Source organism: Salmo trutta, chromosome 35 (assembly GCF_901001165.1).
Source record: "Salmo trutta chromosome 35, fSalTru1.1, whole genome shotgun sequence".
Classification (NCBI taxonomy): domain Eukaryota; kingdom Metazoa; phylum Chordata; class Actinopteri; order Salmoniformes; family Salmonidae; genus Salmo; species Salmo trutta.
In genome coordinates this window covers 29,729,183-29,751,330 of record NC_042991.1, presented here as the reverse complement: position 1 = coordinate 29,751,330, position 22,148 = coordinate 29,729,183, and the positions used below count along the sequence as shown (strand labels likewise).

At 41.6% G+C, this 22,148-nt stretch overlaps 2 protein-coding genes across 2 annotated transcripts; both read right to left on the bottom strand.

Moving 5' to 3' along the window:
• Positions 1-356: 356 nt before the first annotated feature.
• Positions 357-11,577, bottom strand: LOC115174418 (macoilin-like). Its single transcript, XM_029732925.1, has 4 exons — positions 11,526-11,577; positions 6,155-6,237; positions 4,816-4,993; positions 357-1,923 (listed from the first exon to the last, which is right to left on the bottom strand). The coding sequence occupies exons 1-4, from the start codon at positions 11,575-11,577 to the stop codon at positions 1,733-1,735; spliced, it is 504 nt and encodes a 167-aa protein (XP_029588785.1). The 3' UTR covers positions 357-1,732.
• Positions 11,421-17,797, bottom strand: LOC115175022 (macoilin-like). Its single transcript, XM_029734142.1, has 3 exons — positions 17,530-17,797; positions 16,191-16,368; positions 11,421-13,277 (listed from the first exon to the last, which is right to left on the bottom strand). The coding sequence occupies exons 1-3, from the start codon at positions 17,632-17,634 to the stop codon at positions 13,087-13,089; spliced, it is 474 nt and encodes a 157-aa protein (XP_029590002.1). The 5' UTR covers positions 17,635-17,797; the 3' UTR covers positions 11,421-13,086.
• Positions 17,798-22,148: the final 4,351 nt, after the last annotated feature.

The window sequence follows — 22,148 nt, the reverse complement described above, 5'->3', positions numbered from 1 at the left end:
TACAATTATCTGTAAGGTCCCTCAGTCAAGCAGTGAATTTCAAACTTAAGAAAAAGCAAGTTCTGTGGTAACTGGTTAATTTGTACATTTTTTTTTTATTATCAACTGTTTCATCAGAATTGTAAGAATACCTTGAGCCCTTGAACTATAATATGTATGTACTGCACAATCTTTAGTCACCAATGACGTTGTGCCCAAAGAACTTGTACTGTATTACACACACCAGTGTCATGCTGACAAAAACATTGATTTACTCAATTAAAGCAGTAAACTTCCATGTGAAAAGTACATCAAGCCTAAAAAGTATTGTTTTGATAGAAAACTGTAAACATTAAATCTAACAAAAAGAGACCAAAAATGGTAAGATCAACTTCATTAGTATTCATCAATTTGAAAAACAATTCGGGGTGTGTTTTCAAATTCTTTACATTGTGTGTGTGTGTGTGTGTGTGTGTGTGTGTGTGTGTGTGTGTGTGTGTGTGTGTGTGTGTGTGTGTGTGTGTGTGTGTGTGTGTGTGTGTGTGTGTGTGTGTGTGTGTGTGTGTAAAAAAAAGACTACAAAAACATTACATATCACTTCAATTCAAACACATTACTGTCTCACATTAAATAGTGTTTTACCTCCTATTTTGAAAGTAATGTTTATAGGCACATTCAATTTACGGGTAATTTTGCACATCGCTACACAATTTTTGGTCCACAAAATTCCATGTTATATCCATGTTATTCACAATGCTGCCCAACTTTTATAGACAATATCAATTTTCAGATGACTTAACATGACTGGTAAATGGTACAGTGGCGTCAACCACATCTGGGTTCAAATACTATTTGAAATCTTTGAAATACTTTAGCGTTTGCTTTAGTCTGTCTCGAAGAGTTCAAACCCAGATGGTTTGGGTCTGGACTCTTGCAACTAAGCTATTGGTTCCATTGTTCCAGACAAGCTCAAGGAAGTATTGATTTCAAATAGTATTTGAACCCAGGTCTGGTACGACCTGATCATCTTTAACTTGAAGTGACACTGTCCAAAGGACCCAAAAGGTTGATAATCAAGGCCAGGGGTTTGTCCACTGGCAATACATGCATTGAATAAATGTTGCCCATCAATATAAGGCAAATGAATAGGCGAGAGAAACCGAAAACAACGACATAAGGACAGAGTTGCTAAGAGTGAGCTCAGACAGCCCAATCTCTTCCAACCTAATCTTGCTCAACCCAAATCACATTACACGGTACATTGTGCCAGGATTCTGAATTAAAAAGCCAATAGTGTCCTAACGGACGAGCATCTATGAAATGTCATATTTACTGTAGCCAAGGGAGCTCAATGTTACATTAACACATCACCTTAGGCATCAGTAATCTCACAAGTCCTCTGAACTCAAATACTTCTTCAGAGGAAAGACTGAGGAATATTTGCTTTGTGAATGAAGCACCTGTGAAGCAGCCAAAGGCTTTTTGTTTCCCACCTCGCCAATGATTTATGGAGGGTTACTGAGAAGGTAATCATCTCAGACAGTTTATGTTTTGTGAGAACTACCGTATACAAATCCTTGAGACTGAGAATGTTGTTGAGCACTGTGACATCGTCGCCACATCCAGGAAGTCTCTTGGGTGCTCTCCGTCTCTAGGAGATAGACGTGTTACAAGTGACTGCACAGACGGAGCCCTGCTCAAGAGAAGGCTTAAGATGGTCTACCGCATGTTTTCAACAGGTCGTGATGGATTCTTATTTCTTAAGACACTGGTACATCAGCGCCCGTGGGTTGAGCACATAGCGCTCTGAGTTGAGGAACTTGGTGAGGTACTGCGGTACGGCGGGCCGCGGCGTCATGAAGGACATGCCAGGACTGACGGCCATGACCTCGGCGATCTTCCGTTTCATCTCGCCAATCTCCTTATCCTGCTTGAGTACTTTTCCTGTGGGACAGAGGTACAGTAGAGTCATGATAAGCGACGGAGGAGTTACAGATTTAAAAAAAAAGATGTATTAAGTCACTGAATTACTGTAGCTAATCTCTCCTTACAGTGTGAAATCCTCACATAATAATCGGGCATACAGTATAAATGGAATATTCAAGCAAATCTTCCATTGATATCAATGCAAGATTTAAGCGAAAGTTCAAGCTACACGTGCATATCTCAAGTTGGCAATCGGCTAAATCAATGCTATATAGAACTATTACATAATTCTACAGAGCTATAACACAATTCTACAGAGCTATAACATAATTATATAAAGCTATAACACAATTCTATAAAGCTATAACATAATTCTACAGAGCTATAAAACAATTCTATAAAGCTATAACACAATTCTATAAAGCTATAACATAATTTTATAAAGCTATAACATAATTCTATAAAGCTATAACATAATTCTATAAAGCTATAACATAATTCTATAGACTTATAACATAATTCTATAAAGCTATAACATAATTCTATAAAGCTATAACATAATTCTATAAAGCTATAACATAATTCTATAGACTTATAACATAATTCTATAAAGCTATAACATAATTCTATAAAGCTATAACATAATTCTATAGACTTATAACATAATTCTATAAAGCTATAACATAATTCTATAAAGCTATAACATAATTCTATAAAGCTATAACATAATTCTATAAAGCTATAACACAATTCTATAGACTTATAACATAATTCTATAAAGCTATAACATAATTCTATAAAGCTATAACACAATTCTACAGAGCTATAACATAATTCTACAGAGCTATAACATAATTATATAGACCTATAAAATAATTATATAAAGCTATAAGACAATTCTATTAAGCTATAACATAATTATATAGACCTATAGCATAATTCTACAGAGCTATAACATAATTCTATTAAGCTATAACATAATTATATAGACTTATAACATAATTATATAGAACTATAACATAATTATATAAAGCTATAACATAATTCTATTAAGCTATAACATCATTATATAGACCTATAACATAATTATATAGACCAATAACATAATTATATAGAACTATAACATAATTCTATAAAGCTATAACATAATTCTATAAAGCTATAACATAATTATATAGACCTATGACATACTTCTATAGACCTATAACATAATTATATAAAGCTATGACATACTTCTATAGACCTATAACATAATTATATAGACCTATGACATAATTCTATAAAGCTTTGACACAGTACCAGTCAAAAGTTTGGACCCACCAACTCATTCAAGGGTTTTTCTTTATTTCTCATATTTTCTACATTGTAGTATAATAGTGAAGACATCGAAACTATGAAATAACACATATGGAATCATGGAGTAAGCAAAAAAGTGTTAAACAAATCAAAATATATTTAATATTTGAGATTCTTCAAAGTAGCCATCCTTTGCCTTGATGACAGCTTTGCACACTCTTGGCATTCTCTCTACCAGCTTCACCTGGAATTATTTTCCAACAGTCTTGAAGGAGTTCCCACATATACTGAGCACTTGGTGGCTGCTTTTCCTTCACTCTGCGGTCCAACTCATCCCAAACCATCTCAATTGGGTTGAGGTCGTGTGATTGTGGAGGCCCTTACACAGCCTATTTGAGGAGGCCCTCAAATAGCCCTTGCACAGCCTGGAGGTGTGTTGGGTCATTGTCCTGTTGAAAAACAAATTCTAGTCCCACTAAGCGCAAACCAGTTGGAATGGTGTATCGCTGCAGAATGCTGTGGTAGCCATGCTGGTTAAGTGTGCCTTGAATTATAAATCACTGACAGTGTCACCAGCAAAGCACCATCACACCTCCTCCTCCATGCTTCACGCTGAGAACCACACATGCGGAGATCATCCGTTCACCTACTATGTGTCAGATTTCCACTGGTCTAATGTCCATTGCTCCTGTTTCTTGGCCCAAGCAAGTCTCTTCTTCTTATTGGTGTTCTTTAATAGTGGTTTCTTTGCAGCAATTTGATCATGAAGGCCTGATTCACACAGTCTCCTCTGAACAGTTGATGTTGAGATGTGTCTGTTACTTGAACTCTATATTGCATTTATTTGGGCTGCAATTTCTGAGGCTGGTAACTCTAATGAACTTATCCTCTGCAGCAGAGGTAACTATGGGTATTCCTTTCCTGTGGCTGTCCTCATGAGAGCCTGTTTCATCATAAAACTTGACGGTTTTTGCCGACAGCACTTGAAGAAACGTTTAAAGTTCTTGAAATGTTGTGTATTGACTGACCTTCATGTCTTAAAGTAATGATGGACTGTCTTTTCTCTTTCTTTTTCTTTGAGCTGTTCTTGCCATAATATGGACTTTGTCTGTTACCAAATAGGTCTATCTTCTGTATACCACCCCTAACTTGTCACAACACAACTGATTGTCTCAAACGCATTAAGAAGGAATGAAATTCCACAAATACATTTTTAACAAGGCACACCTGTTAATTTAAATGCATTCATGAAGCTGGTTGAGAGGATGCCAAGAGTGTGCAAAGCTGTCATCAAGGCAAAGGGTGGCTACTTTGAAGAATCTCAAACATAAAATATATTTTGATTTGTTTAACACTTTTTTGGTTACTACATGATTCCATATGTGTTATTTCATCATTTTGATGTCTTCACTATTATTCTACAATGTAGAAAATAGTAAAAATAAAGACAAAACCTGGAATGAGTAGGTATGTCCAAACTTCTGACTGGTACTGTAATTCTATAGAGCTATAAAATATTTCTATAAAGCTATAACATAATTATAGAGCTATAACATAATTATATAAAGCTATAAAATGATTATATAGCGCTTTAACATAAATGGGGAGGGGGACCTTGTGTTATCTCCAGCTGCCTGCGGGTGTCTCCCAGGGCTGAGAACAGGTCCAGTTTGATACGCGTCTCGGCGCTCAGGTTGTACTCCAGGTGCTGAGCCTTGTCCTGCAGGGCCGACAGGGCAGAGAGCAGCACATCCTGCTCCTCCTGTTCCACACAACGATACTTCCCCAGGGCCTGGGATGGGATCAGGGAGAGAGACACTCGCAATAGCCCCAGGGCTACATAGAAGCAGACTGGTTGGCACCCAAATGGATTAAGCTATGTTTCACTGTTGTTGTAAAGCAAAGCGATGGTGAAATGTAGCGAATTCAGTTTGGATGCCAGGCTAACACAGGAGCGTGGACCAACAGGGCAGTGTTCAGTAGGTACGATACAGGAGAACACGGTTTGGAATTGAGTGTAACGTGGTGGTTCTGCCTGGAGTTGTCCAATAAGAAACGATTGGTTTCGTTTTCCGTTTCAAAACTTTGTAAACCGTGTGTCCTACTGAACATGACCCTGGTGGTTTAGCAGTCATTCTGAGGTGCTTTTAACAGGATGTGCTTTGGTTCCCCAAACTTGTAGAATGCATTTTTTTTTTATACTCGTTTTTGTGTGCTGAAGAATTGCAACACCCTCATTAAAGCCATTTTCCCCAGTTCGGGAACCAATGCACCACATGACCACAATATCTATTTCCAACAGTGATGGTGGATTGGTGGATGGCCAGCCATTCAAAAAACAATGTGAGCTGAATATTTTTTCAAACGCTCTAAGGACATGATTCCTTCTTTGTTTTTTGTAAAAGAGGTTTTTAAATATTCACAAGTTAAGTGGAGGTAAAACAGTTGTATTGGGTTGAATTACTAAATAACTAACTAGTAACCTATGATGAATTCACTTTAAGATGTACAATGTTTTATGAAAGACTTGGCTTCTTCCTCTGCAATGTCTGCATGCTTCATGGAGTATATGTCACCACAAGAAAACAATAATCACAAACGACAAGATATTAAATATATGTGAAACGAATACAGTTAGCATACAGTATCGATGAATGCAAATACAATGTGCCCACATTACAGTACTTGAGTTCAGGCCAACACAAAAAAAAATGATGATCTGAAAGTCCTCAAAGCACTGGCCCAAACACCATTTCCTGCTACTCAAATCCACAAACACAAATAATGACACAGATAGTCACAGGAAAGCCACAAGTCTACAAAACGGCATATCCAAAAACACAAGACAACGGAGTATCACTTCAACAACGAGCAAGACGTGAAAACTCACAAACTCGACACGTACATTCGTACGGAACCCACTCATGTGAAAGAGTAGTATTTATTTTTTTACCTCCACTTCATTCACTAGAGCTATTAGACGGCCCTCTTTCCCTTGACTCTCCAGCTGTAGTTGTTTGTACTCTGTCTCTAGATCTTTTTATTTTTTCCTTAACATTAGGGTCACAGAGTGTTCCTGCCTAGTGTGGTGGAAGATAGAGAGAATAGTACATGCTTTGTTTCAGGCGGTCAGAGAGGTGCTGCTTATTTGTGGGATTGGGGAGGTGGGGTAGTCCAAACACAAAGAAACATGACATCATCAACAGCAAGCGATCTTGGGATTTTGGGAGGGGGGCATTTTGAAATCCATCTGTACTTTTGTTTGCGTAAAACAAATATTATACTTCACTAATTATTATGCTTTTTAACTATGATTGTTGTTACCGTCTGCAATGAAAAGAAAGTTAATAGTACAGCAAATAAAAGAAAGAAAGCAAGTGTTGGTGAAAATAGGAATGATCTGGAGCAGGGGTTCTCAGGGATCCATGGAGGTACTGCAGGGGGACCGCTGTCAGATCTCAAAATATATATCTTTTTTTATGAATATTACTAACAACAACAGATTAAATTAATTTTGGCCAAGCGATCCGATTAACTTTAGAGGGTGCTATACAATACAATATTATTAATCTACAATGTATGTTTTTAACCCTGGGCAACATGGGCCTGGGAGGGTCACAGGGTTATTGGTATCCACAGTACTCCACCAATTATATTTTTTCAACTCAATAGGTCTTGTATTGAATACTTCTCAATACATGAATGTACTGTAATTTCAACTAGAAAACTGCAACATTTTCGCTCTGATGCCAAGAGGCAGCCCTTTAAAATGTTCCTTCCTAGGGCCTGAAACTTGGTTAGTCCGGCCATGCACTACATTTACATTTACATTTACGCCATTTAGCAGACGCTCTTATCCAGAGCGACTTACAAATTGGTGCATTCACCTTATGATATCCAGTGGGACTGATCAGAGCCTGAAGGTACGGAGGTGCCGTTCCCCTCACAGCTCCGTAGGCAAGCGCCACGGTCTTGTAGCAGATGCGAGCTTCAACTGGAAGCCAGTGGAGTGTGCGGAGGAGCGGGGTAACGTGAGAGAACTTGGGAAGGTTGAACACCAGATGGGCTGCGGCGTTCTGGATGAGTTGTAGGGGTTTAATGGCACAGGCAGGGAGCCCCGCCAACAGCGAGTTGCAGTAATCCAGACGGGAGATGGCAAGTGCCTGGATTAGGACCTGCGCCGCTTCCTGTGTAAGGCGGGGTCGTACTCTGCGAATGTTGTAGAGCATGAACCTACAGGATCGGGTCACCGCCTTGATGTTAGCGGAGAACGACAGGGTGTTGTCCAGGGTCACGCCAAGGCTCTTAGCACTCTGGGAGAAGGACACAATGGAGTTGTCAACCGTGATGGCGAGATCATGAAACGGGCAGTCCTTCCCCGGGAGGAAGAGCCGAGGTTCAGCTTGAGGTGGTGATCCGTCATCCACACTGATATGTCTGCCAGACATGCAGAGATGCGATTCGCCACCTGGTTATCAGAAAGGGGAAAGGAGAAGATTAATTGTGTGTCGTCTGCGTAGCAATGATAGGAGAGACCATGTGAGGATATGATAGAGCCAAGTGACTTGGTGTATAGCGAGAATAGGAGAGGGCCTAGAACTGAGCCCTGGGGGACACCAGTGGTGAGAGCACGTGGTGCGGAGATGGATTCTCGCCATGCCACCTGGTAGGAGCGACCTGTCAGGTAGGATGCAATCCAAGAGTGAGCCGCGCCGGAGATGCCCAACTCGGAGAGGGTGGAGAGGAGGATCTGATGGTTCACAGTATCAAAGGCAGCAGATAGGTCTAGAAGGATGAGAGCAGAGGAGAGAGAGTTAGCTTTAGCAGTGCGGAGAGCCTCCGTGACACAGAGAAGAGCAGTCTCAGTTGAATGACCAGTCTTGAAACCTGACTGATTTGGATCAAGAAGGTCATTCTGAGAGAGATAGCAAGAGAGCTGGCCAACGACGGCACGCTCAAGAGTTTTGGAGAGAAAAGAAAGAAGGGATACTGGTCTGTAGTTGTTGACATCGGAGGGATCGAGTGTAGGTTTTTTGAGAAGGGGTGCAACTCTCGCTCTCTTGAAGACGGAAGGGACGTAGCCAGCGGTCAAGGATGAGTTGATGAGCGAGGTGAGGTAAGGGAGAAGGTCTCCGGAAATGGTCTGGAGAAGAGAGGAGGGGATAAGGTCAAGCGGGCAGGTTGTTGTGCGGCCGGACGTCACAAGTCGCAAGATTTCATCTGGAGAGAGAGGGGAGAAAGAGGTCAAAGCATAGGGTAGGGCAATGTGAGCAGGACCAGCGGTGTCGTTTGACTTAACAATAGAGGATCGGATGTCGTCGACCTTCTTTTCAAAATGGTTGACAAAGTCATCCGCAGAGAGGGAGGAGGGGGGGGAGGGGGAGGAGGATTCAGGAGGGAGGAGAAGGTGGCAAAGAGCTTCCTAGGGTTAGAGGCAGATGCTTGGAATTTAGAGTGGTAGAAAGTGGCTTTAGCAGCAGAAACAGAGGAAGAAAATGTGGAGAGGAGGGAGTGAAAAGATGCCAGGTCCGCAGGGAGGCTAGTTTTCCTCCATTTCCGCTCGGCTGCCCGGAGCTCTGTTCTGTGAGCTCGCAATGAGTCGTCAAGCCACGGAGCAGGAGGGGAGGACCGAGCCGGCCGGGAGGATAGGGGACATAGAGAGTCAAAGGATGCAGAAAGGGAGGAGAGGAGGGTTGAGGAGGCAGAATCAGGAGATTGGTTGGAGAAGGCTAGAGCAGAGGGAAGAGATGATTGGATGGAAGAGGAGAGAGTAGCAGGAGAGAGAGAGTGAAGGTTGCGACGGCGCAATACCATCTGAGTAGGGGCAGAGTGAGTAGTGTTGGAGGAGAGCGAGAGGGTAAAGGATACAAGGTAGTGGTCGGAGACTTGCAGGGGAGTTGCAGTGAGATTAGTAGAAGAACAGCATCTAGTAAAGATGAGGTCAAGCGTATTGCCTGCCTTGTGAGTAGCGGGGGAAGGTGAGAGGGTGAGGTCAAAAGAAGAGAGGAGTGGAAAGAAGGAGGCAGAGAGAAATGAGTCAAAGGTAGATGTAGGGAGGTTAAAGTCACCCAGAATTGTGAGGGGTGAGCCATCCTCAGGAAAGGAACTTATCAAGGCGTCAAGCTCATTGATGAACTCTCCAAGGGAACCTGGAGGGCGATAAATGATAAGGATGTTAAGCTTGAATGGGCTAGTGACTGTGACAGCATGGAATTCAAAGGAAGGGATAGACAGATGGGTCAGGGGAGAAAGAGAGAATGTCCACTTGGGAGAGATGAGGATTCCAGTGCCACCACCCCGCTGACCAGATGCTCTCGGGGTATGCGAGAACACGTGGTCAGACGAGGAGAGAGCAGTAGGAGTAGCAGTGTTTTCTGTGGTAATCCATGTTTCTGTCAGCGCCAAGAAGTCAAGGGACTGGAGGGTAGCATAGGCTGAGATGAACTCAGCCTTGTTGGCCGCAGACCGGCAGTTCCAGAGGCTGCCGGAGACCTGGAACTCCACGTGGGTCGTGCGCGCTGGGACCACCAGGTTAGAGTGGCAGCTGCCACGCGGTGTGAAGCGTTTGTGTGGCCTGTGCAGAGAGGAGAGAACAGGGATAGACAGACACATAGTTGACAGGCTACAGGAGAGGCTACGCTAATGCAAAGGAGATTGGAATGAAAATTAACTAAACAACTGGGGAAGCGAGAGAGCAGGGCCTCCCTCACTAACCATTCACTGAAACACTCAAATATAACTCTTCCAACTTCCACTTTAGAAATGATAATTGATGTAAACTACAGTGGTTCAATGTTTCCAGGAATAGGCTCAAACTTAGTTTATTCAGCTAGATAACTTGATACAGTATTCTTCCGTGAAACCCACCCAGTGCACCGTATCCTATGACGCCGTAGCTAACTAGCATGCTAGCATCCAATAACACACGGTTAGCACCAATACTTGGTTACAACAAACTACCAATGGATCATTCGTGTCCGTGTCTAATTCCTTTCATAACGCATAAGTAATTAAACGTTGGCTAGCTAACACAATGTCAGTCCTGCTAGCTACACAAGTGGACTACACAACTCGAAAGTTCAGAAAGTTAAGATTATGTTGCAAAAATCTAATTGACTAAAAATGATACAGTACTGCTAGCTGGTAGAGTTGGCTAGCTAGCAGTGGCTGCGTTTACCTTTATCTTTGATACAAAGACAACTATGTAGCTAGCTAACAATACACTAATCAAATCGTTCCGTTGTCATAGTAAAAGTCTTTGTATGCTATTTTTTGTGTTTTGATTATGAGGGTCCCTGATGAATTTTCTCCGACCCCATACATTTTGAGAAGTTTGAGAACCACTGATCTGGAACATTGACTCAAACACTGCCTTCAGAGTATTCACGCTTTTTCCAAAATTTGTTGTGTTACAGCCTGAATTTAAAATGGATTAAGTTGAGATTAATTTTTTACAAATTAATACAAAATGAAAAGCTGAAATGTTTTGACTCAATAATTGAGAGTGAGTCCATGCAACTTATTATGTGACTTGCTAAGCCAGCAGCATACCACCCTGCATCCCACTGCTGGCTTGCTTCTGAAGCTAAGCAGGGTTGGTCCTAGTCAATCCATGGATGGGAGACCAGATGGTGTTGGAGGGCAAGTAGGAGGCACTCTTTTCTCTGGTCTAAAAAATATCCCAGTTCCCCAGGGCAGTGATTGGGGACCCTGTGTAGGGTGCTGTTTTTTGGATGGGACGTTAAACGGGTGTCCTGACTCTCTGAGGTCATTAAAGATCCCATTGCACTTATCGTAAGAGTAGGGGTGTTAACCCCGGTGTCCTGGCTAAATTCCCAATCTGGCCCTCATACAATCATGGCCACCTAATAATCCCCAGTTTCCAATTGGCTCATTCATCCCCCTCCTCTCCCCTGTAACTATTCACCAGGTCGTTGCTGCAAATGAGAATATGTTCTCAGACAACTTACCTGGTAAAATAACGGTAAAATAAATAAGTATTCAACCCTTTTGTTATGTCAAGCCTAAATCATTTCAGGAGTAAAAATGGGCTTCATTAATAAGTTGCATGGAACTCACTCTATGTGCAATAATAGTGTTGAACATGATTTTTGAATGACTACCTCATCTCTGTACCCCACACATACAATTATCTGTAAGGTCCCTCAGTCAAGCAGTGAATTTCAAACTTAAGAAAAAGCAAGTTCTGTGGTAACTGGTTAATTTGTACATTTTTTTTTTATTATCAACTGTTTCATCAGAATTGTAAGAATACCTTGAGCCCTTGAACTATAATATGTATGTACTGCACAATCTTTAGTCACCAATGACGTTGTGCCCAAAGAACTTGTACTGTATTACACACACCAGTGTCATGCTGACAAAAACATTGATTTACTCAATTAAAGCAGTAAACTTCCATGTGAAAAGTACATCAAGCCTAAAAAGTATTGTTTTGATAGAAAACTGTAAACATTAAATCTAACAAAAAGAGACCAAAAAATGGTAAGATCAACTTCATTAGTATTCATCAATTTGAAAAACAATTCGGGGTGTGTTTTCAAATTCTTTACATTGTGTGTGTGTGTGTGTGTGTGTGTGTGTGTGTGTGTGTGTGTGTGTGTGTGTGTGTGTGTGTGTGTGTGTGTGTGTGTGTGTGTGTGTGTGTGTGTGTGTGTGTGTGTGTGTGTGTGTGTGTAAAAAAAAGACTACAAAAACATTACATATCACTTCAATTCAAACACATTACTGTCTCACATTAAATAGTGTTTTACCTCCTATTTTGAAAGTAATGTTTATAGGCACATTCAATTTACGGGTAATTTTGCACATCGCTACACAATTTTTGGTCCACAAAATTCCATGTTATATCCATGTTATTCACAATGCTGCCCAACTTTTATAGACAATATCAATTTTCAGATGACTTAACATGACTGGTAAATGGTACAGTGGCGTCAACCACATCTGGGTTCAAATACTATTTGAAATCTTTGAAATACTTTAGCGTTTGCTTTAGTCTGTCTCGAAGAGTTCAAACCCAGATGGTTTGGGTCTGGACTCTTGCAACTAAGCTATTGGTTCCATTGTTCCAGACAAGCTCAAGGAAGTATTGATTTCAAATAGTATTTGAACCCAGGTCTGGTACGACCTGATCATCTTTAACTTGAAGTGACACTGTCCAAAGGACCCAAAAGGTTGATAATCAAGGCCAGGGGTTTGTCCACTGGCAATACATGCATTGAATAAATGTTGCCCATCAATATAAGGCAAATGAATAGGCGAGAGAAACCGAAAACAACGACATAAGGACAGAGTTGCTAAGAGTGAGCTCAGACAGCCCAATCTCTTCCAACCTAATCTTGCTCAACCCAAATCACATTACACGGTACATTGTGCCAGGATTCTGAATTAAAAAGCCAATAGTGTCCTAACGGACGAGCATCTATGAAATGTCATATTTACTGTAGCCAAGGGAGCTCAATGTTACATTAACACATCACCTTAGGCATCAGTAATCTCACAAGTCCTCTGAACTCAAATACTTCTTCAGAGGAAAGACTGAGGAATATTTGCTTTGTGAATGAAGCACCTGTGAAGCAGCCAAAGGCTTTTTGTTTCCCACCTCGCCAATGATTTATGGAGGGTTACTGAGAAGGTAATCATCTCAGACAGTTTATGTTTTGTGAGAACTACCGTATACAAATCCTTGAGACTGAGAATGTTGTTGAGCACTGTGACATCGTCGCCACATCCAGGAAGTCTCTTGGGTGCTCTCCGTCTCTAGGAGATAGACGTGTTACAAGTGACTGCACAGACGGAGCCCTGCTCAAGAGAAGGCTTAAGATGGTCTACCGCATGTTTTCAACAGGTCGTGATGGATTCTTATTTCTTAAGACACTGGTACATCAGCGCCCGTGGGTTGAGCACATAGCGCTCTGAGTTGAGGAACTTGGTGAGGTACTGCGGTACGGCGGGCCGCGGCGTCATGAAGGACATGCCAGGACTGACGGCCATGACCTCGGCGATCTTCCGTTTCATCTCGCCAATCTCCTTATCCTGCTTGAGTACTTTTCCTGTGGGACAGAGGTACAGTAGAGTCATGATAAGCGACGGAGGAGTTACAGATTTAAAAAAAAAGATGTATTAAGTCACTGAATTACTGTAGCTAATCTCTCCTTACAGTGTGAAATCCTCACATAATAATCGGGCATACAGTATAAATGGAATATTCAAGCAAATCTTCCATTGATATCAATGCAAGATTTAAGCGAAAGTTCAAGCTACACGTGCATATCTCAAGTTGGCAATCGGCTAAATCAATGCTATATAGAACTATTACATAATTCTACAGAGCTATAACACAATTCTACAGAGCTATAACATAATTATATAAAGCTATAACACAATTCTATAAAGCTATAACATAATTCTACAGAGCTATAAAACAATTCTATAAAGCTATAACACAATTCTATAAAGCTATAACATAATTTTATAAAGCTATAACATAATTCTATAAAGCTATAACATAATTCTATAAAGCTATAACATAATTCTATAGACTTATAACATAATTCTATAAAGCTATAACATAATTCTATAAAGCTATAACATAATTCTATAAAGCTATAACATAATTCTATAGACTTATAACATAATTCTATAAAGCTATAACATAATTCTATAAAGCTATAACATAATTCTATAGACTTATAACATAATTCTATAAAGCTATAACATAATTCTATAAAGCTATAACATAATTCTATAAAGCTATAACATAATTCTATAAAGCTATAACACAATTCTATAGACTTATAACATAATTCTATAAAGCTATAACATAATTCTATAAAGCTATAACATAATTCTATAAAGCTATAACACAATTCTACAGAGCTATAACATAATTCTACAGAGCTATAACATAATTATATAGACCTATAAAATAATTATATAAAGCTATAAGACAATTCTATTAAGCTATAACATAATTATATAGACCTATAGCATAATTCTACAGAGCTATAACATAATTCTATTAAGCTATAACATAATTATATAGACTTATAACATAATTATATAGAACTATAACATAATTATATAAAGCTATAACATAATTCTATTAAGCTATAACATCATTATATAGACCTATAACATAATTATATAGACCAATAACATAATTATATAGAACTATAACATAATTCTATAAAGCTATAACATAATTCTATAAAGCTATAACATAATTATATAGACCTATGACATACTTCTATAGACCTATAACATAATTATATAAAGCTATGACATACTTCTATAGACCTATAACATAATTATATAGACCTATGACATAATTCTATAAAGCTTTGACACAGTACCAGTCAAAAGTTTGGACCCACCAACTCATTCAAGGGTTTTTCTTTATTTCTCATATTTTCTACATTGTAGTATAATAGTGAAGACATCGAAACTATGAAATAACACATATGGAATCATGGAGTAAGCAAAAAAGTGTTAAACAAATCAAAATATATTTAATATTTGAGATTCTTCAAAGTAGCCATCCTTTGCCTTGATGACAGCTTTGCACACTCTTGGCATTCTCTCTACCAGCTTCACCTGGAATTATTTTCCAACAGTCTTGAAGGAGTTCCCACATATACTGAGCACTTGGTGGCTGCTTTTCCTTCACTCTGCGGTCCAACTCATCCCAAACCATCTCAATTGGGTTGAGGTCGTGTGATTGTGGAGGCCCTTACACAGCCTATTTGAGGAGGCCCTCAAATAGCCCTTGCACAGCCTGGAGGTGTGTTGGGTCATTGTCCTGTTGAAAAACAAATTCTAGTCCCACTAAGCGCAAACCAGTTGGAATGGTGTATCGCTGCAGAATGCTGTGGTAGCCATGCTGGTTAAGTGTGCCTTGAATTATAAATCACTGACAGTGTCACCAGCAAAGCACCATCACACCTCCTCCTCCATGCTTCACGCTGAGAACCACACATGCGGAGATCATCCGTTCACCTACTATGTGTCAGATTTCCACTGGTCTAATGTCCATTGCTCCTGTTTCTTGGCCCAAGCAAGTCTCTTCTTCTTATTGGTGTTCTTTAATAGTGGTTTCTTTGCAGCAATTTGATCATGAAGGCCTGATTCACACAGTCTCCTCTGAACAGTTGATGTTGAGATGTGTCTGTTACTTGAACTCTATATTGCATTTATTTGGGCTGCAATTTCTGAGGCTGGTAACTCTAATGAACTTATCCTCTGCAGCAGAGGTAACTATGGGTATTCCTTTCCTGTGGCTGTCCTCATGAGAGCCTGTTTCATCATAAAACTTGACGGTTTTTGCCGACAGCACTTGAAGAAACGTTTAAAGTTCTTGAAATGTTGTGTATTGACTGACCTTCATGTCTTAAAGTAATGATGGACTGTCTTTTCTCTTTCTTTTTCTTTGAGCTGTTCTTGCCATAATATGGACTTTGTCTGTTACCAAATAGGTCTATCTTCTGTATACCACCCCTAACTTGTCACAACACAACTGATTGTCTCAAACGCATTAAGAAGGAATGAAATTCCACAAATACATTTTTAACAAGGCACACCTGTTAATTTAAATGCATTCATGAAGCTGGTTGAGAGGATGCCAAGAGTGTGCAAAGCTGTCATCAAGGCAAAGGGTGGCTACTTTGAAGAATCTCAAACATAAAATATATTTTGATTTGTTTAACACTTTTTTGGTTACTACATGATTCCATATGTGTTATTTCATCATTTTGATGTCTTCACTATTATTCTACAATGTAGAAAATAGTAAAAATAAAGACAAAACCTGGAATGAGTAGGTATGTCCAAACTTTTGACTGGTACTGTAATTCTATAGAGCTATAAAATATTTCTATAAAGCTATAACATAATTATAGAGCTATAACATAATTATATAAAGCTATAAAATGATTATATAGCGCTTTAACATAAATGGGGAGGGGGACCTTGTGTTATCTCCAGCTGCCTGCGGGTGTCTCCCAGGGCTGAGAACAGGTCCAGTTTGATACGCGTCTCGGCGCTCAGGTTGTACTCCAGGTGCTGAGCCTTGTCCTGCAGGGCCGACAGGGCAGAGAGCAGCACATCCTGCTCCTCCTGTTCCACACAACGATACTTCCCCAGGGCCTGGGATGGGATCAGGGAGAGAGACACTCGCAATAGCCCCAGGGCTACATAGAAGCAGACTGGTTGGCACCCAAATGGATTAAGCTATGTTTCACTGTTGTTGTAAAGCAAAGCGATGGTGAAATGTAGCGAATTCAGTTTGGATGCCAGGCTAACACAGGAGCGTGGACCAACAGGGCAGTGTTCAGTAGGTACGATACAGGAGAACACGGTTTGGAATTGAGTGTAACGTGGTGGTTCTGCCTGGAGTTGTCCAATAAGAAACGATTGGTTTCGTTTTCCGTTTCAAAACTTTGTAAACCGTGTGTCCTACTGAACATGACCCTGGTGGTTTAGCAGTCATTCTGAGGTGCTTTTAACAGGATGTGCTTTGGTTCCCCAAACTTGTAGAATGCATTTTTTTTTTATACTCGTTTTTGTGTGCTGAAGAATTGCAACACCCTCATTAAAGCCATTTTCCCCAGTTCGGGAACCAATGCACCACATGACCACAATATCTATTTCCAACAGTGATGGTGGATTGGTGGATGGCCAGCCATTCAAAAAACAATGTGAGCTGAATATTTTTTCAAACGCTCTAAGGACATGATTCCTTCTTTGTTTTTTGTAAAAGAGGTTTTTAAATATTCACAAGTTAAGTGGAGGTAAAACAGTTGTATTGGGTTGAATTACTAAATAACTAACTAGTAACCTATGATGAATTCACTTTAAGATGTACAATGTTTTATGAAAGACTTGGCTTCTTCCTCTGCAATGTCTGCATGCTTCATGGAGTATATGTCACCACAAGAAAACAATAATCACAAACGACAAGATATTAAATATATGTGAAACGAATACAGTTAGCATACAGTATCGATGAATGCAAATACAATGTGCCCACATTACAGTACTTGAGTTCAGGCCAACACAAAAAAAAATGATGATCTGAAAGTCCTCAAAGCACTGGCCCAAACACCATTTCCTGCTACTCAAATCCACAAACACAAATAATGACACAGATAGTCACAGGAAAGCCACAAGTCTACAAAACGGCATATCCAAAAACACAAGACAACGGAGTATCACTTCAACAACGAGCAAGACGTGAAAACTCACAAACTCGACACGTACATTCGTACGGAACCCACTCATGTGAAAGAGTAGTATTTATTTTTTTACCTCCACTTCATTCACTAGAGCTATTAGACGGCCCTCTTTCCCTTGACTCTCCAGCTGTAGTTGTTTGTACTCTGTCTCTAGATCTTTTTCTTTTTTCCTTAACATTAGGGTCACAGAGTGTTCCTGCCTAGTGTGGTGGAAGATAGAGAGAATAGTACATGCTTTGTTTCAGGCGGTCAGAGAGGTGCTGCTTATTTGTGGGATTGGGGAGGTGGGGTAGTCCAAACACAAAGAAACATGACATCATCAACAGCAAGCGATCTTGGGATTTTGGGAGGGGGGCATTTTGAAATCGATCTGTACTTTTGTTTGCGTAAAACAAATATTATACTTCACTAATTATTATGCTTTTTAACTATGATTGTTGTTACCGTCTGCAATGAAAAGAAAGTTAATAGTACAGCAAATAAAAGAAAGAAAGCAAGTGTTGGTGAAAATAGGAATGATCTGGAGCAGGGGTTCTCAGGGATCCATGGAGGTACTGCAGGGGGACCGCTGTCAGATCTCAAAATATATATCTTTTTTTATGAATATTACTAACAACAACAGATTAAATTAATTTTGGCCAAGCGATCCGATTAACTTTAGAGGGTGCTATACAATACAATATTATTAATCTACAATGTATGTTTTTAACCCTGGGCAACATGGGCCTGGGAGGGTCACAGGGTTATTGGTATCCACAGTACTCCACCAATTATATTTTTTCAACTCAATAGGTCTTGTATTGAATACTTCTCAATACATGAATGTACTGTAATTTCAACTAGAAAACTGCAACATTTTCGCTCTGATGCCAAGAGGCAGCCCTTTAAAATGTTCCTTCCTAGGGCCTGAAACTTGGTTAGTCCGGCCATGCACTACATTTACATTTACATTTACGCCATTTAGCAGACGCTCTTATCCAGAGCGACTTACAAATTGGTGCATTCACCTTATGATATCCAGTGGGACTGATCAGAGCCTGAAGGTACGGAGGTGCCGTTCCCCTCACAGCTCCGTAGGCAAGCGCCACGGTCTTGTAGCAGATGCGAGCTTCAACTGGAAGCCAGTGGAGTGTGCGGAGGAGCGGGGTAACGTGAGAGAACTTGGGAAGGTTGAACACCAGATGGGCTGCGGCGTTCTGGATGAGTTGTAGGGGTTTAATGGCACAGGCAGGGAGCCCCGCCAACAGCGAGTTGCAGTAATCCAGACGGGAGATGGCAAGTGCCTGGATTAGGACCTGCGCCGCTTCCTGTGTAAGGCGGGGTCGTACTCTGCGAATGTTGTAGAGCATGAACCTACAGGATCGGGTCACCGCCTTGATGTTAGCGGAGAACGACAGGGTGTTGTCCAGGGTCACGCCAAGGCTCTTAGCACTCTGGGAGAAGGACACAATGGAGTTGTCAACCGTGATGGCGAGATCATGAAACGGGCAGTCCTTCCCCGGGAGGAAGAGCCGAGGTTCAGCTTGAGGTGGTGATCCGTCATCCACACTGATATGTCTGCCAGACATGCAGAGATGCGATTCGCCACCTGGTTATCAGAAAGGGGAAAGGAGAAGATTAATTGTGTGTCGTCTGCGTAGCAATGATAGGAGAGACCATGTGAGGATATGATAGAGCCAAGTGACTTGGTGTATAGCGAGAATAGGAGAGGGCCTAGAACTGAGCCCTGGGGGACACCAGTGGTGAGAGCACGTGGTGCGGAGATGGATTCTCGCCATGCCACCTGGTAGGAGCGACCTGTCAGGTAGGATGCAATCCAAGAGTGAGCCGCGCCGGAGATGCCCAACTCGGAGAGGGTGGAGAGGAGGATCTGATGGTTCACAGTATCAAAGGCAGCAGATAGGTCTAGAAGGATGAGAGCAGAGGAGAGAGAGTTAGCTTTAGCAGTGCGGAGAGCCTCCGTGACACAGAGAAGAGCAGTCTCAGTTGAATGACCAGTCTTGAAACCTGACTGATTTGGATCAAGAAGGTCATTCTGAGAGAGATAGCAAGAGAGCTGGCCAACGACAGCACGCTCAAGAGTTTTGGAGAGAAAAGAAAGAAGGGATACTGGTCTGTAGTTGTTGACATCGGAGGGATCGAGTGTAGGTTTTTTGAGAAGGGGTGCAACTCTCGCTCTCTTGAAGACGGAAGGGACGTAGCCAGCGGTCAAGGATGAGTTGATGAGCGAGGTGAGGTAAGGGAGAAGGTCTCCGGAAATGGTCTGGAGAAGAGAGGAGGGGATAAGGTCAAGCGGGCAGGTTGTTGTGCGGCCGGACGTCACAAGTCGCAAGATTTCATCTGGAGAGAGAGGGGAGAAAGAGGTCAAAGCATAGGGTAGGGCAATGTGAGCAGGACCAGCGGTGTCGTTTGACTTAACAATAGAGGATCGGATGTCGTCGACCTTCTTTTCAAAATGGTTGACAAAGTCATCCGCAGAGAGGGAGGAGGGGGGGGGGAGGGGGAGGAGGATTCAGGAGGGAGGAGAAGGTGGCAAAGAGCTTCCTAGGGTTAGAGGCAGATGCTTGGAATTTAGAGTGGTAGAAAGTGGCTTTAGCAGCAGAAACAGAGGAAGAAAATGTGGAGAGGAGGGAGTGAAAAGATGCCAGGTCCGCAGGGAGGCTAGTTTTCCTCCATTTCCGCTCGGCTGCCCGGAGCTCTGTTCTGTGAGCTCGCAATGAGTCGTCAAGCCACGGAGCAGGAGGGGAGGACCGAGCCGGCCGGGAGGATAGGGGACATAGAGAGTCAAAGGATGCAGAAAGGGAGGAGAGGAGGGTTGAGGAGGCAGAATCAGGAGATTGGTTGGAGAAGGCTAGAGCAGAGGGAAGAGATGATTGGATGGAAGAGGAGAGAGTAGCAGGAGAGAGAGAGTGAAGGTTGCGACGGCGCAATACCATCTGAGTAGGGGCAGAGTGAGTAGTGTTGGAGGAGAGCGAGAGGGTAAAGGATACAAGGTAGTGGTCGGAGACTTGCAGGGGAGTTGCAGTGAGATTAGTAGAAGAACAGCATCTAGTAAAGATGAGGTCAAGCGTATTGCCTGCCTTGTGAGTAGCGGGGGAAGGTGAGAGGGTGAGGTCAAAAGAAGAGAGGAGTGGAAAGAAGGAGGCAGAGAGAAATGAGTCAAAGGTAGACGTAGGGAGGTTAAAGTCACCCAGAATTGTGAGGGGTGAGCCATCCTCAGGAAAGGAACTTATCAAGGCGTCAAGCTCATTGATGAACTCTCCAAGGGAACCTGGAGGGCGATAAATGATAAGGATGTTAAGCTTGAATGGGCTAGTGACTGTGACAGCATGGAATTCAAAGGAAGAGATAGACAGATGGGTCAGGGGAGAAAGAGAGAATGTCCACTTGGGAGAGATGAGGATTCCAGTGCCACCACCCCGCTGACCAGATGCTCTCGGGGTATGCGAGAACACGTGGTCAGACGAGGAGAGAGCAGTAGGAGTAGCAGTGTTTTCTGTGGTAATCCATGTTTCTGTCAGCGCCAAGAAGTCAAGGGACTGGAGGGTAGCATAGGCTGAGATGAACTCAGCCTTGTTGGCCGCAGACCGGCAGTTCCAGAGGCTGCCGGAGACCTGGAACTCCACGTGGGTCGTGCGCGCTGGGACCACCAAGTTAGAGTGGCAGCGGCCACGCGGTGTGAAGCGTTTGTGTGGCCTGTGCAGAGAGGAGAGAACAGGGATAGACAGACACATAGTTGACAGGCTACAGGAGAGGCTACGCTAATGCAAAGGAGATTGGAATGAAAATTAACTAAACAACTGGGGAAGCGAGAGAGCAGGGCCTCCCTCACTAACCATTCACTGAAACACTCAAATATAACTCTTCCAACTTCCACTTTAGAAATGATAATTGATGTAAACTACAGTGGTTCAATGTTTCCAGGAATAGGCTCAAACTTAGTTTATTCAGCTAGATAACTTGATACAGTATTCTTCCGTGAAACCCACCCAGTGCACCGTATCCTATGACGCCGTAGCTAACTAGCATGCTAGCATCCAATAACACACGGTTAGCACCAATACTTGGTTACAACAAACTACCAATGGATCATTCGTGTCCGTGTCTAATTCCTTTCATAACGCATAAGTAATTAAACGTTGGCTAGCTAACACAATGTCAGTCCTGCTAGCTACACAAGTGGACTACACAACTCGAAAGTTCAGAAAGTTAAGATTATGTTGCAAAAATCTAATTGACTAAAAATGATACAGTACTGCTAGCTGGTAGAGTTGGCTAGCTAGCAGTGGCTGCGTTTACCTTTATCTTTGATACAAAGACAACTATGTAGCTAGCTAACAATACACTAATCAAATCGTTCCGTTGTCATAGTAAAAGTCTTTGTATGCTATTTTTTGTGTTTTGATTATGAGGGTCCCTGATGAATTTTCTCCGACCCCATACATTTTGAGAAGTTTGAGAACCACTGATCTGGAACATTGACTCAAACACTGCCTTCAGAGTATTCACGCTTTTTCCAAAATTTGTTGTGTTACAGCCTGAATTTAAAATGGATTAAGTTGAGATTAATTTTTTACAAATTAATACAAAATGAAAAGCTGAAATGTTTTGACTCAATAATTGAGAGTGAGTCCATGCAACTTATTATGTGACTTGCTAAGCCAGCAGCATACCACCCTGCATCCCACTGCT